General features: G+C 28.3%; 1 protein-coding gene across 1 annotated transcript; it reads right to left on the bottom strand.

The window, feature by feature from the left end:
- Positions 1 to 320: 320 nt before the first annotated feature.
- LOC134240479 (uncharacterized) lies at positions 321 to 16,365 on the bottom strand. Its single transcript, XM_062722563.1, has 5 exons — positions 16,251 to 16,365; positions 5,088 to 5,231; positions 1,953 to 2,268; positions 1,296 to 1,400; positions 321 to 741 (listed from the first exon to the last, which is right to left on the bottom strand). The coding sequence occupies exons 2-5, from the start codon at positions 5,095 to 5,097 to the stop codon at positions 588 to 590; spliced, it is 585 nt and encodes a 194-aa protein (XP_062578547.1). The 5' UTR covers positions 5,098 to 5,231; positions 16,251 to 16,365; the 3' UTR covers positions 321 to 587.
- Positions 16,366 to 16,522: the final 157 nt, after the last annotated feature.

The following is a 16,522-nucleotide window of genomic DNA, read 5'->3' as shown; positions in this document are numbered from 1 at the left end:
CTTTCATGGGCATGATAATCGAAGAGAATTACAGGCTGCTCGACTGAAAAATTGAAATAGATTACAATCATGGAAAAAATAAGTTTAATCATTATTAAGATTTGTTAAAATCAGGTAAAATTATATAGGTTTAATTGGAAGTTGTTCCCATGAAGTCCAGTGCCATCACAATTTTTGTAAATACACTTGAATGATGTGATTTTAATACTTTTGGAATAAATATATGTTCATATATATATAATTATAAAAAAGTATTGTATTGTATTTTGATCATTATGCACGTGCATTTCCAAGGAAACACGTGCAATGTTAAAATTTGAATATAACATGTTTTTATAATTAAGCAAAAATATAGAACACCGGGTTTACTGTCCGTAAAAAAGAACACAAAATTACACATACATCTATAAAATTAAACATGTTTTTTTGCAAATATCCACTGTTTTATAACACTGATACATGAAATCGAGCCAGTTATAAGAAGAACAAAGACTCCTCATGAATTCTAATGCCATTGACGGTGAAAATAATTTAAGGCAAACGAAACACTCTCTCACTAAATATTGTCGAACCATTTTACATCTACTTTAGGATCCGACATTGGCACATTCACAATGAGAGGGGATTTCTACCGGAATAAATGTCACAGGGGGGTAATGCTGTAATGTATCGTCCCAGACAAGAAGCCAGTGGTGGCGGTATCTCTGTATGCAATCTCCTTGTCCACACTTTGTCTTTGGCCTGAAATTAAATCCAAAAATTTTATGAAATATATTGAGATAACGAACAGTATAACGGAATTCAAGCTGAAAAAGTCCATTAAACAAATTTTGGCAGAGGGCAAACACGGAACTCTATTATATCAGAAGTGGGGTCAGGTGCTGTGGAGGAGTGAGCATCCCCTGCCGACTGATCACACCCATGAATTTTTATTTTCATTCTCTCATTTCTTAAATATATATTGGAAAAATAACATTATCATCGCAAAGCAATTTCAAATTTTTATGCTAAAAATGCTGTATATTACAGCATGGTCTGTTTTGCCGAGGTATGTTTAATACACCATGATTCTTGAGGTGAATTTTTTTCCCAACGAAAACAGTTTCTTGACGTACAAGATATTTCAACAAAGATTTAGCAAACTACATTTATATAACGATATTCCAGAACACTTCACGTATGAATGAAGTAAATATATACATTAAAACTGGTTCTATTTATGTCAATTCCAAGAAAATATTTTTAGTGAAAATATAAAACAATTTTGTACTGGTTCTTTTTATTTGAATACTTACGGACATATTCCAGTGGGAACAAACTGATAGGCGTTTTGAAAATGAACCACTTTCAAAATTCTTTTGTTGAAGTCAGTTTTGTTAAATATTTCGAATGCATACTCCCTGAAATTAAAGAGAATATGGAAAAGATGACTTATTGCAGATATCATTATTTGTAGTTCTAATAAATACTTGACAGAAATTCAAAATTTTTTGCTGAATTTATTTTTGTAATAGTTTAATACCACATTCTTGCATTTTCAACCGATTTATCTTAATAAAAATAAAGATCAAATTTGATTAATAAGTTCCTAGAAAAATGAAATTCCTTAAGTTTACTTAAAATTTTACACCTTTTCAAAGAAATTTTACCACTATATCTATTTGAATAGACAAAAGTGAAAATTAAAAAGACTTGAAAAGCAGAAAGGATGCAAAACGTATTGAAATCTCTTCTTAAAAAAAATCAAGTTAATGTTTATGAAATACATAATAATTTTGATTAATATATTTGTTAAAATAAAAATGTAGTACACAAATTAAATCATGGAAAATTTGAATTTAGACATCATACAACAGAAATTCTATACTTTACAAGAATTGCATATGCATTTAAAATAGATAACAAAATAAAGAATATATTTTAGCAAAAATAATTAAAATATTGTTACTTACGTATTACAACAAGAGGGTATTTTCTTTTCTTTGCTTGTTACTGTGTGAACAGTATATGTTGTTAAATTCCCTTGAGTCTCACTCCTACCTCCAACTGGCTTTATAACCGGAAGGTCGTACACTTCCGTTGGCTTCACAAAAAGTCCTCTATAAAGTTTCAAAACAGTTCTTGCTAGTGTCCCTGCTGGTTTGCAAGGGCACGTTGCCTGGGACAACCAACCTTGATGGTTTCCATCTATAGGATTCGACACCAAAATCATGACAACAAATACTACTGGACACAGCGTCTGTAAATATGTGTAAATCATCGCCTTCACTGAAAACAAATAATCACACTGCGATTAATTTCTCTGATATAATTCACTGATCTGGCAACAGAAGAGAACACTTTTTACATATATCACTACACTATTCATATTTCAGTAAGCCTCAATTCGCGTTAAGCCTTAAGACAATAAGAGAGCAGTTTTGTCATATTACGAATCCCAGCTTGGATAGAAATGTAAAATATATCAACAGGCTTTCTGTTAAGTCACAAACCGTAACACCTTTAAATTGATGTCATTTTTATTTAAATAAAGTGATCATTTCTAATTTAGTTTTACAAAGCACGTTCGATGCATATCTTGTTAAAATTAGTTATCTATAAATCGGCATGTAATTTTCAGAAAATTAGAAAAGAAATTATGCATCAAAATCAAGCATGTTAAAAGAAGAAAAACTGAAAATTTTGAGGTATAGATTTGATCAATATAAAGCACTTGAAACGAAAGTATTATGTTATCAAATAATAACTTTTTTTGAAACATCATTTATCAAACTCATTAAAAAAATTGATTCTGAACTTTTTGTACAGATGTAGACCTAAACACCAATGGTGCTTGTTACAAACACACTTAATGATAAAAATAACAAATAAATTAAAATTATAAAAACACCTCATTTTTTTACCTGAGATTTTATTGCGATGTTTTATTGTTACAAATTTATTTTATCTTAAGATTTCATTTTTTTGAAACTTTGTTATTTTTTATTGACACTTACGATGAATTTATATTTAGTGCGTAAAATATTCCATGATAAAGCTGTTAACTTAAAATTTCATATATGAACATATAAGTTAGGATTATAACTTCGATGAGGTAAAATATTATTTGTTATGAACTTTATGTGCTCTTCTTTATTCTTTGCAATGTATCGACTCTGGGTCCCGTAAAGGAATATTCAGATAGAGAATTTGAATAAAAAATTGCGAATAAAAAAAAAAAAATTAAAAATTACTGTAGATACATATAAGATGTCAAAGGGAAATTTTTTTTGAAATTTGAATTTCTTTCTAGCATAAAATTTTGCATGATCATGATTATCTTCGCACTGGATGTTGGAAAACTTGCAACGCATTAAAAATTCACAAAACAATGAAGTCAGTAACATTCGACACGGAATTCCGGGAAACTATCAGCCTTTTTCTTGCATTGTCATAGACAATAAATTTTATATATCAAAATGGAAGTACCTGTTTGTCCTATCTTTATGTCATATACCTGCGCGATACCTTGTCAAACAAATATAAATTAATTACTAGTTTTTTTTTAAAACAGCTGTTTACTTGATACTTCCCATTCCGAAGTGTCCAAATTTATGTAAATTTGTCTTGCCAGATGCTTCGGTTTCTTTGTGGTTTCTGATAAGCTAAGTCAGTCATCGCACAAGTAATTCTTTATTTATGGTCATTATGACCAATACGTATTTGTTTCTCAAGAATCTCAATTACGTTTCAGGTGAACACTTTCTCTACATGTATCGTTTCAGATTAAGGTCTTAATAACACTAGTATATATTAAGATCTTTATAGTTTTCAAAATTGATCAAAACTAGAATAGCCATAATATTTGCTCGCCTGCTTACAGACAGTACGTCTTTGAGGGATTCTATTTTTTATTTCTCCAAACTTTGTAGAGGTGAAGCTATTGATAGAGATGTAAGAAAGTAAACTACAAACACAGCAATAATCGTTTTATGCTGACTTAAGGATTGAAATCGGCACAATTGCACGCATTTAAATGACCTTTTTGTAAGAGGAAGTTCGCCTCAGTTTGTTTTACAGATTTTTAAAATCTTATTTCCTGTTTTGTTTGTAAGCCCCGTGTCTTGAGCCTGTCTTATTTTATGAATGTCAAAAATGAAAAACTAATTGGAGAGAATATTAATTCAGTTTTATGTTTTCATTTTATGTTTTGAAATTACAAAACAACGAAAGATGAATTGTTTGTTTCCAATAGAAGTTGATTTCTAAGGTAATACATGTAATATTTCATTGGTAAATTTTACAGTAAAAATGAAAAAGAAAATATAATTTTTTAAAGAAAAGGGTTAATAGTGAATTGAGATAAAAATGTATACATTAAAAAGTTGTATCGATATGATCATAAAAAATCCTTTTATTTCAGTAAGTACAAAGAAATTAAATTCATACATTATTTAACTCGTCGTAAACTTTACAAATTAAAGGAAACTATCAGTTAAATATAAAAATAAAAAATAAAGGAAATGACATTATTAAAACATCGTTCTTTTCCAACGTTATTCGTTTCTTAATTCTTCATTGAAATCTGAATTGTAAGGCTAAGCTACACATCAATAGAAAATATTCCCTCTAGGATAAGGAATAAAGGTCATTTTTTTTTCATTTCCACGATTATTTCTAGACATTTATTGCTGCATTGCCGAACTGCAGGCAGCTCGTTTGCATCGTCTGCACTAAAAAAAATTCTATTTCAAGTTCAACGTTTCAATCCAGACTATTATGTGTTTTAAACGATGATACTAAATTTTATATTCAGAAACAGGTAACTATTATTATTTTGTTTCATTTCAGTATGTGTTTTTTTTGTTTTAAAACAAGTTCTTAAATGTATTTTGAATAAAATGGATTGGTCAACATACGTGGACACAATTCATATCATTTTTATCTACACTGAAGCTTTTTGAGCAAAGAAAGGGAATTGAAAAAAAATCGATTTAACAAAATAATGCGAAGGTCATTTGAATACTGACAAAAACCTTCTATTAACTAAAAAAATCATGCATGATGGATGCAAATGCACAACAGCGGAGTAATATTTTAAGACTTACCTGTAAGCATTCGGAGAAGGTCTTCTGTGTGTGATTTTTTCAACAGGGGGTTCGATGTAATCTAGGAACAGGATGACATAACGTTGATTGATGCTTCTATGCCCAAAGTCTTTAATTAGCTGAAGGAATTGACAGGTTCTAATCCTAGAATGGTAAAAAAAATTCACTATAAATTACTCAAGAAAAATCTAAAATCATTAGTTTGTAATCGTGATGAGGTTAGATTAATTAGATACATCATCCAGAGAATGAGTCATCAGAAATAGATGGTAGGGTTGACATAAAAATTTACCTGAGACAGCATGTATCTATAAATACAATAAAGGCGATAAAATGTTCATTGCTTTTTTTAAAAAATATCATTGATTGATTAAAAACAGTGTGTGTGGCAACAATGCTGATGTGCAAAATCAGACAGGAGTTTTATTTTGACAGAGAATTACGCATTTTATGACACCATATTTAGGCATTCTTAGAAAAATAAAAGTGCACATCATTTCCATCTAAGAAAATTTGAAAGCTATTATTGGAAGCAAAAATATACTTCTGGTAAACAAATCATAATAAATAATGCTTGTTGCAAGTTACTGAGATATATTAAATGAAATATAGAGGTAAGGCACAGTACCCAAGCTAAAAAGTCTATTGAAAATATACAAGTCCGGAGCTGAGCAAACGCAAACCTCTAAAAATCAGAGATGGGATCAGGTACCATTAATGAGTGAGAATCCCCTGTCAACCGGTCTCACCAGCTGTGTGCTCCTTGTCATGATCGAGAAAAATGAAAAAGCGTCGGTAAGCATTCGACTCAATGTCAAATTAAATTTAATGCTGAAAAAGTCATCGTATTGACCACGAAACTTTGAAAGAGACTGTGGATATTCTTGTTTCATGAACTTGTTTGTCGATAGCGTGACTTATCTTACAAATTATACGTAGAGCATACCTGTCTGACGGGTGTGACCGGTCGGCAGGGGATGCTTACTCCTCCATGGCACCTGATCCCACCTCTTGATGTTTTGGAGGTCCGTGTTTGCTCTGTTCCTATTTTGTATTGTTTATGGACTTTTGATCTTGAATACTACTCGTTATCTCCATATGTTCCATTTGTATCTTATCAGCCGGGAGATGTAAACCCCATATGCAGGTGAGTATGGTATATTGCTACTTATGTTAGGAAAATTGACGATAAAATGTTGAAGTCATCATGTTTAATATCAAACAAGTTTTACATAAGGGTACTGCTAACGTCTTTTTTAAAGTAAAAATTAAAATACGGAAAGGTGTTTCAGCTCTGTGGTAGCTTTAACATCAAACTGACTTGCATATATTGAGTCGAATTATGATAGAGGTAATTTTTGTTAATTGATTATAGATCTTAGATATATCGAAATTTCGAGTTGAAGGCCACAACATGGGTTTTTTTCTGTTGTATAAATTAATTAGTAACAAGGAAAATTCCGAGAGATATTGTCATGAGATCTGATCTCAAAACTACATTTTTGTCTATATGATATAAACTTGCGTATATAATCTGAATGTTTTAACAAAATATTTTTGCAAAGGTTAGCAAATTTAAGAGTTCTATACACATGTATACCAAAGTGTTTTGAAATGTTGCTTAAAACTAAACTATAAAGTTAGATTTTTAAGATAGAGAAAAAAACCGTTTTGGTGGTTTTGTATATTATGGCCTATTTTGTTTTGATGTGCCATCTTTTTGCTAACTTTTTCATATGATGTTTTGATTGTCTTGTCTTTCAGATACTTTTTTCTAGTCATTTTTGGGGGATCAGACATTATCATATTTTACGTAACTGATAATCAAAGCTTGTGAATCTGATCCCCTCCTTGTTTATTAAATTGTTTACATTTATACCGTCATTTTAATAAATGACATTAGTCATCTCTATGAAAGTGTTTTATTTGACTTATACAAAATTAGCAAAAACAAGCTGCGGTGAGCTTGCCTATAAGCATAAGAATACATAAAAATATTTTTGCAAAGGTTAGCAAATTTAAGAGTTCCATATATACCAAAGTGTTTTGAAATATTGCTTAAAACCAACCTATAAAGTTAGATTTTTAAAATAGAGAAAAAACCTTTTTAGTGGATTTGTATATTTGGTCAAATTGTGAGTGTTATCATAATTTTTCAATTGTTACATAATCTATACATTTATACATGTACCCATGTGAATGCACAATGTACTAGTGCATAATTTTATAAGGTGTTTTTTTAAATCTCGCTTTTTTTATATTTGAACAGTGAAAAAACTCAATACCGGTATAAAACATCATTTGTTTATTTCATATATATGTAATTTTAGTTGATAGAAGTTGACGATTGCACACACTTCAAAATTGCATAACCAAAACGTGTTTCGAAAAAAAGTTAATAATGTAAAAAATAACATTATCTCATCCAAAGGCTAATTAAATGTCAAGACAAAATATTTCAAGTAAACTGAAATTAAAATTAAATTTTTGGTTTAAAAGGACGCTTTTTTCTCACATGAATTTTATCTTAAAAGTGACTTTGACTTCCCGTAATTTTTGTGGAAGTCACAAACATTTGTGGTTTTCACGTACTTAATTAATTGAGAGTACAATTTGTTCCAGATATTTCTGCCTTATAAAATCAGCAAATATTTTAACAAATATGCTTAAAATGCAAAAATTGATTGCAATTAAAAGCACAAATAGTTACCTTTTTATTTCTTTCTTTTAAAAACAGCAATCATTTAACAAATATACTAAGCATGCAAAAAATCTTATTACTTTTAAAAATACAAATACCTTTTTGCATCTTCGAAGCACGTACTCTACAAGGCTGTTTTGAAATTTGGAATGTAGTTATGATAATATCAACCTATTAATTAAAAGGTATGACCTCTACAGATTAATTTCTTTTTCCATGTTATTCACCTTAATTTTTTACATGGTAAATATTACAATTATAATCAAAATCTGCTAAATTTAAAATTCATCAAAGAAGTGTATTCTAATTGATTTATGTGATCTTTGCCCTTTGTTAATTTTGGTGCATTTTTATGCAGAATAAAAAAAAACTATTTATTAATATAATTTTTGATTGCTGTGGGGCTTTGTGTCGTTGTTAAATTCAAGTATTTAATCAAGTATAATACTGAAATATTTTGATAACATCAATGAACATTTCGCTCAAAGTGATTTCGCGATTTTTTCTGCTTGATACATGTACAATGTCCTTGTCATTAAGTTCAATATATCATAAAGTCAAACGCTGATGGACATTTTTCATAGTAATTCTAAGACCATTATTTACAAAATGAAATGTCTACACACCTGCAATTGGCAGATGTGACCTGTCAGGAGGGGATGCTAATTCCTAAATGGCATTTGATCCATGTTTGCTTTGCTTCAGATTTGTTTTGATTGAATCTACTTTTGTTTTGATTGAATCTACTTTTGACCTTGATACTGTTTGTTATCTCCATATATCATTTCTCTGTGAATTTGTTTTTAATCGTATGGATAAAATCATGTGACTGAAGATCTAGATTTTTTTCTCCGATTGTCATGTATTTTATTTTTACGTACACATATGTAGATTTAATTATTTACCTTGCATATTACAGTCTTTTGAAATGACAATCAAAATAATTTTTATCAGAAGTTATCATGAAAATAAAAAAAAATTTGTATAATATGATAATTGTTTAACACATATTCATCGTTATTAAGTTTGTCAAAAAAAAGAAAAAGGAAAAAAAATTAATGATAATTAAAATTCCTAGTATTTATTAAATTTGACAAAAAGAATTGAAAAAAAAATTATCAATGAAATTCCTAATTTTTATTGTAAAAGTGAACGAAATGTAAAGTGTTTTCCTATTTAATCAAAATATTTTATAGAAAAAAGGGCTTCAAGTTTAGTTAAATTCAGTATTTCTAGATGTGGCTTACTGTAGTAAAATTAATGAAAAATGATCGATAATAATACAGACATAGGTTCATAAGATGTTTAAAAGCAGTTTTCTTTTTTTAATAAACCCTCTCAACATACGAACGCAAACAAGTGTAAATTAAATATATATAGGATTTCACATGATTTGTAGTTGGATATGATTTTTATCCAACGAGTTGTGTGTTTTATATCTTCAAGCCTTGGCGAGGGGATAAAATCACACATCGAGTTGGATAAAAATCATATCTAACTTCAAATCATGTGAGATTCTTTTTATCCCATGTTTTATACACCACAATCAATGTTTATCACTGTTTTTATATACGACTCCACTTCATTTTATATCACCATTCTAACGCAAAACCCATTGTGACGTCACAACTGTGCGATACGAAAACAATGTCATATAAGCTATATCAACGGGATAAAGGGTTAAACATGGGATAACAAATGTTTGTATAATGCATTATTGATATAATTGTTAATTGACAGCATCCTCCTGCTATCCATTATGTATATTGTTTAATTAATTTCAATCTTTGATGCATTCTATTTTTTACTACCATATATAAGGTAATAAATATAATAATTAATTCAACCATTACATAAAAAATACTATTATTATCCACTTTTTTTTTTAGAGGAAAGTGTCTAATTCTTATTATTATAATTCTTATTTTTGTTTACCTTTACGGAATAAAGAGTTTTATAAAGAACATTTTAAGGTCATTTTAAAGACTTTATTTATACTAGAAATTTATTTCATATGCGTAACTGTCCACTAATGTTAAAGTCAACATATGTGAGTATCGCTTAGAGAGAAATAGGCAATTATCATTCATTCATCCCGTTTCAAATAATATTGTGTAATATTTCTTTCAATTTTATACTTGATAACATACGCTGAGATTTAAAACTGTAGAATTCATACTCAAACTGATTAAGAGGAAGTCCGCCGAAAAACCAGGCAGGGTTGTATTAATAGGCGGCACATCGAATGTGACGAATATTTGAAATTTTATTGAAAACAATATCAATGTAGTCCAAATGGAATAATGTAATCGAAGATTTGTTTTAAAATTGCTTATTTAGTAAAATATCCTTTTGTTTCGTGTTCTTGAATTCCCCTATATAAACCATTGAATTTAGGTCAGAAACAACGAACTGTAATTTCCAATACTTATTTAACAGGACTATAATTCACGCTGAACTAAATCTAGAAATATTTTGTCTTTCAGTTTCAAAAATAAAATTGGTGGGCAAAACACTTTTGATAGTAGTTTTCTGTCAAAATATATAGACGTTTTTATGAAATTTTGCGATGTAAGAGTTATCTCCCGTGGCATCGGTAAATCTGCTAAACACCTTACTATCGAAATCCTAGTGAAATATTTAGAATATATACACAAAATAAAATTATTTAACAAAAAATTACTACTTTATTTTCAAAATAGAATTCATTTTCGCCTCCAAACGTAATATTTAGATTAAGATTGGCAGTATTATTCAGGTTGAATCCACGTTTCCATTGATGTATCAGTGACGTCATATACCTGACTAATATTGCGTCACAATTAAATAGTTACAAGTTTTCGAAAGAAGTTTGTAAATTCTTTGCATAAAAGCGCAAATAAAACGATTAAAAATAAATAATTTCTCTTTTTCTGTTCAATTACCTTTCAGAGTGCATTATCCTACATGTTAAATAATCATATATTTTTATATATGAAATGTATTTTTTTCACGGGCGACGTCTCAGCTAGAAGTCCCTTTTGAAAAGTAATTTTGTACATGTCCGAGAACTAATTTTTTAAACTGATTTACTAGGCTATGCGTACAAATAATTAATTGTTTATATTGAATATTTCTTATAAATTGGGATGTGAAGAGATTTTATTTTCTCCTGATTATCAAGGAAAGATGAATATTTTAGATTTACGCAACATTTAATTCAAGTCAACGGAGTTGAGATATTTATTTCATGATATTTGTACACACACACACACACACACACACAAAAAAAACTTGATTATATTTATCTATGCAGTCAAACCAAAGTAAACGATCCGCGGTACGATTTAAAATATTTTATTGAAAAAGTGAAAAATAAGATTTAAAAAATATTTATTGAGGAAAATTACTGTTGAACTCCCCACTTCAATTTGCCACTAAAACGGAAGATTTCGTGGGCGTATTTTTTGTTTTGTATTGTTTTTTGTTTGGGGTTTTTTTTTTTTTTTTTGGTTTAATTTGGTGATTGAAACAATCACATACTCACATTCAATATGAAGTTAAAAAATGTGACCATGTTGGCCAATTCTAAAATGTTTTCCCATTAATGAAAGTTTTTTTTAATATGCCGCCTTGCCCCCCCCCCCCCCCCCCACCCTCACCCCGTCCCGGCTTTTTGCTTGCGATTAAATCATAATACTATATATGAAATAACTTATTTTCTTATTAATATAAAATTAAATTTTATAAGATGAAAATATAGGGGAAACGGCTTTTATAGATGACAGGTTTAAAAAAATTGGATAAAGCCGAGACTGTGCACATTTAAATATTTTCTGTATTTAGGTAGTGCAAGTATATTTTCGCCAATGATAGAATTGAACTCTTTAATTCACGAGAGAATTAAAAAAACTTTAGTTGGACATAAGATATTTAATAAAGATAAGCTGTTTACTCTCAGTTGTTGCATAATGCATGTACAAATACTTGTTTTTTAATACCGAGTATCAAGAAATCGTACAGATGTTATACATGATTGTAATCTTCATGTACGTAAAAGACATTAGTATTTTAAATAAATTGTATAAACATTTGAATCCATGGGTAAATTAATTTTAAAACAGTTGACTAACTGAACAGAAATAAAAGACAAGAATATTTTTTTCTGATACATTAGACAAATGCAGAATATTTCTAGTTTTACGGTAAAAACCGATCCCAATTGAAATAAAACCGATCCCAATTGAAAATAATGCAAAATGTGTAAAGTTATAAAACTAAAGACAACTGCCGCCCATAAGACATGTACAAAAATAAATCAAGTAATTTTTTGGCCATATTACAACAAAAGAGCCAAATTTAACATTACAATTATAGTATTTCCTTCTTTATATAATTCCGGTCGGGATCGGTTTAATTGTGAAAAATTGTAAAACATAGGTAAATTTGACTCCTTTTATTTCTCTCAATATAAGGGTGCCCACTGATTTTATTGAGTGACTCAAAAGTTTGTACTTTGTATTCATAATAACATGAGAAAAAAAATCTGTCATTGAAATGTATTGGGTTTTATAACGTAATGAAAATTGGATAATGAATTCAAAAAGTTACTTGCTAATCTCAATTTTGGACCACATATTTTTTTCTAAAGAAATATAAATAGGAGTCTTATTCATTACTAAAATTAAAGATAAGAGTCTATGGTATAAATAATATTGACAGACACATCCAGGTTTTGCTTATCTGGTACATATAAAACAAAATAAAAACATAGTAATTTTTTTTACCCCCATGTTGACCTTTTTGCACTTGAAATTGAGCAATTACGAAAAATAGGACTAGTGGAGCACTAAAATTTTTTTGATGTTGTCATGTGTAAACACTTGCTTAAATAAGTCTATATGCAAAAAATAATAAAAATCCATGACATGCGATGTGCCACCCATTGCCTGATTTTCAGTGGACTGCCTCTTAAAATTAGATCCATAGGACGCCAATATTTTGCTATATTCGTGTAAGAAATATATACAGGAGCGTAAATTATATAACATCGTATTTATTGTACTCATAAACGTTTCTGGGAATGATTTACTAAAAATATGCATGTTAGAATTTAACTACATACAAAATGAATTTCCATATTTTCACAGGCATTATTAGAGGAATATTCAATGGAATAGAAACCTTTTAGGGCAAAATGAATTACGTTGAATTCCAGCCAATTGCATTTATTCACAAAGATTTGACATTTCGATCTAATTTTCTTTCCAGACTGTTTACATTGATAAAGAAATATTTCTATATGAATTAAAATAGATAGGTTATTTTAATCCAACTCACTATTTGCAAAATGTCTTTGAAGTATATATAGAATTTTAATTCAAAATTACCGTAAATTTGTTATTAATTAATATATTCTTAAACAGCAATTTAAATGTATGCGTCACAAAAGAAAATCGTGTCCGGTTCTGTGTGAAACATGTACTAAATAATCCAAATACTTAAAGTTTTTTCTTTGCCTGTTAGAAATTCATTGTATCTATAAAATTAATTTTATCAAAATCGTGTTTATATATATCAGTGCATTTTTTCTCTTGAGTTTTATTGCTTGTTTTTGTGTGCAGAGTATTGAAATTGCTATGTTTTTTTTCTTTGCATCTACCTTAGTTCCCATGCAATTATTATTGCTTTTATATCATGGTTTTTATAAATTGTACAAATGAAATAGATTTGATTCTCTTTGCATGATCAACAATTGCAAAAGATTCATTTTTATTAACAAATATGTTTAAACCAAGTAATTAATTAGTATCATTATAAAAAAAAACCCTCATAAAACATACCGGTACAATTGATCAGATTTATCTTGAATCTAAATATCAAATATTCATTTTATTATTTTATATATTATGTGAAATATTATATATATAAAAAAGTTATTGTCTTATAAGCAGGTTCATATTTTTTTTTTGTTTTAAAGGTGCATGGACACAGATTTGAAGTTAATATTTTCTGTTTAATATCACGACTTATAACTTTTATTAGCATTTCACACAAAAATGTCTCAAAAATTTTATTTCATCTTAAAGTTATTGAAACTTCAATTTTTGGGGTGGGTTTGATTGATACATCCTTGCACTACATTTTTCATTTATACACAAGATTGCCACTTTTCCTAATTATTAAGAACAAAATTGAAATTTGTGAAAGTGCAAGGATGTGTCAATCAAACCCGTCTAAAAATTTGAAGTTTTAATATCTTTTAGATGAAATAAGATTTTTTGATAAATTTTTGTGTGAAATACTATTAAAATATATAAGTCGTAATGTTATACAGAAAAAATTAACTTCAAATCTGTATCAATGCACCTTTAAACCAACATAAAATTAAGAAATTAAGAGTATAAACTAAGTATATAGATACAGGAAAGACAACTTTATAATTTTCACCCCTATACACTGTAATTTTTTATAATTTATAAATCTATTTATTTGAAAGGCGTTATTATTAATAGAAATAAATGTTGTAATGTTATCTTCACTGCGAAGAAAAAAAACCCAGTCTATTATATAACTATTTTTTTTTTCACATTTCATTAAACGTATAATTTTTCCATACCAAAATATAGATTAAAGTTATCTATTTAGGGCCATTTTTAAAATAATGTAGTACGTATGCACATTCCCAATTCAGGGTAAAATTGTTGGATAGGTAGGTAGATGGAAAAAATTTTAACAAATTTTAAATATATTGTCCTGGAAAGTAAAACACAATAAAAAACTGAGTCGGGCCATTTTAGTCAGTCGGTCGGGAGAAGACAACCAAACAATTTTTAAAAATGGCCTATTCAAACTCAGATATTTCTTTATGAATTTTAAATAAAGAGGCAGCTAGTAGAGGCAAATGAGAAATCAAATAAAATGAAATTAACAGGTAAACAAATATTTTATATCTAGTTGGATATGGAAACTTCATATGCTTTTATTAAAAAAAATATTTTGATTCATGCTTTCACAAATGAACATATGTATCATTTAATATTCCAGCTCCCTCGTAGAATAATGTGTACAGCAATTCACAAAACATTTTCTTTGAAATATTTTCTATCTATCATAGCTCATTTAAACTCATTTAGATATAGTTTACAAATGAAAATTTACTTTAGATTTAGGTACAATTTATGAGTTTTAAATCAATTTATTAAATATCGTTTGCAAATATATCTGAATATGAAACATTGTTCACATATTTTAATTACTGTTTTTCTCTGATAAAAATTATAAAAGCAAGAGTACTATTTTTCTCAACAAAGTTAATTAAGGTAAATATTTGATGTACTTTATTTAATCATATTTTTTTTTAAAAAGAGGTCTTTCCAATATATACCTATTAATCAAATAAAAAAGAAATGAAAATTTTAACGTTTAATCGTTTACACAAAAATGAATAAAGAATATATGTTCTATATATGCGTTATACTAAAATGACCTATTTAATGACATTCTTTCATTAATCAATTTTTCCATTTATATTTGCAAAAAGTATAATAAAAATCGTACTTAAGATTGCAAAATTTTTATCACGATTTTAAAAAGCATTATGATGTATATCTAAGATAATAAATCACATAATTCATGCAAAAGCAGTTTTTATGTAATTATAACATAAATGATTGTAATTTGAAATATTAAAGATCATAGATCATTTTTCTTTTAATTCATCACCTACCGTTTGTGACAATTTATAAGTAGGGGAAGGTCGTCTTATATACTTAATAATGAACCTGTCATAAGCAATGACTGAAAAATTGATTTGTTTTCATGTTTTCGTAATTTTAAGATTTTAAAACTGATTATAAACATGTTAGAAAAATTATTGTGTAACGGTTTTCATCTCTTAAGGATGCAAAACGAGCTCATATTAATTGGAAGTCATTCATCAAAAAGCTTTGAGATAAGGCAGAATAACTGTTTCAGCTAATTACTGAGCAATCATGCATTGTCTGTCGTTTAATCGCTTAACCTAATTATAACATTAAAAGAATTAAAGATTTTCATTTTGGAATTGCATGCAAGGAATACATTCTTTAAAAATACATTTAAAATGCTTTGCAGTACTTTGTTTTCTAGGTTTTCAGGTCTCAAAGATAGATAATGCCTTAACTATAAATCAATTTTTGTGTCTAAAGATTAAAGCATTTAAATTAAATGAAACATTTCAATAAAGTGTACAATTAAATAGCCATGTTTTAATCTGCAATCATGCAACTTATAACTAGAAACTGCTACATGTTGCAAAATTTAGAATAAATTAACCCCAAACTGATGCAGGGTTCATGTATCAATTTTAAACTAATAAATTAAAGATATAATGTAACTTATAATGTGTATATACATAGTGTGTACATATTCAGAGCTGCAGATGTATCATACTTTAGAAGTAGCAAAATAGTTTGTTTTAAAAAATAATGTAAGCTGCTTACCCCAAGAATCGCTCCTTCTTAACACATGCAATGCCGACAGAGGGGCGGTCGACTTTATATTTCTTCTCTCAGTGTGACAATAAATTTTGTAATGGAAGAGTACACATGTAGTAACTTGATAGACATCCAAACTTATAAGAAGGCTGTACAAATGCGGAAACAGATGTGACAGATCGGAGAGTCAATTAATATACCATAAAAGTCTCTTAATTGTCTCAAGGTGACATAAATTATCCGTCAACATGAATTGAATTTAACGTAATGTGTTGTCT

This window comes from Saccostrea cucullata, unplaced genomic scaffold (genome assembly GCF_032062105.1).
Source record: "Saccostrea cucullata isolate Sc308-1 unplaced genomic scaffold, CSIRO_AGI_Scuc_v1 ctg530, whole genome shotgun sequence".
NCBI lineage: Eukaryota > Metazoa > Mollusca > Bivalvia > Ostreida > Ostreidae > Saccostrea > Saccostrea cuccullata.
Note: the sequence above shows the minus strand (reverse complement) of the source record. Positions and strands in the feature narration are given on the sequence as shown.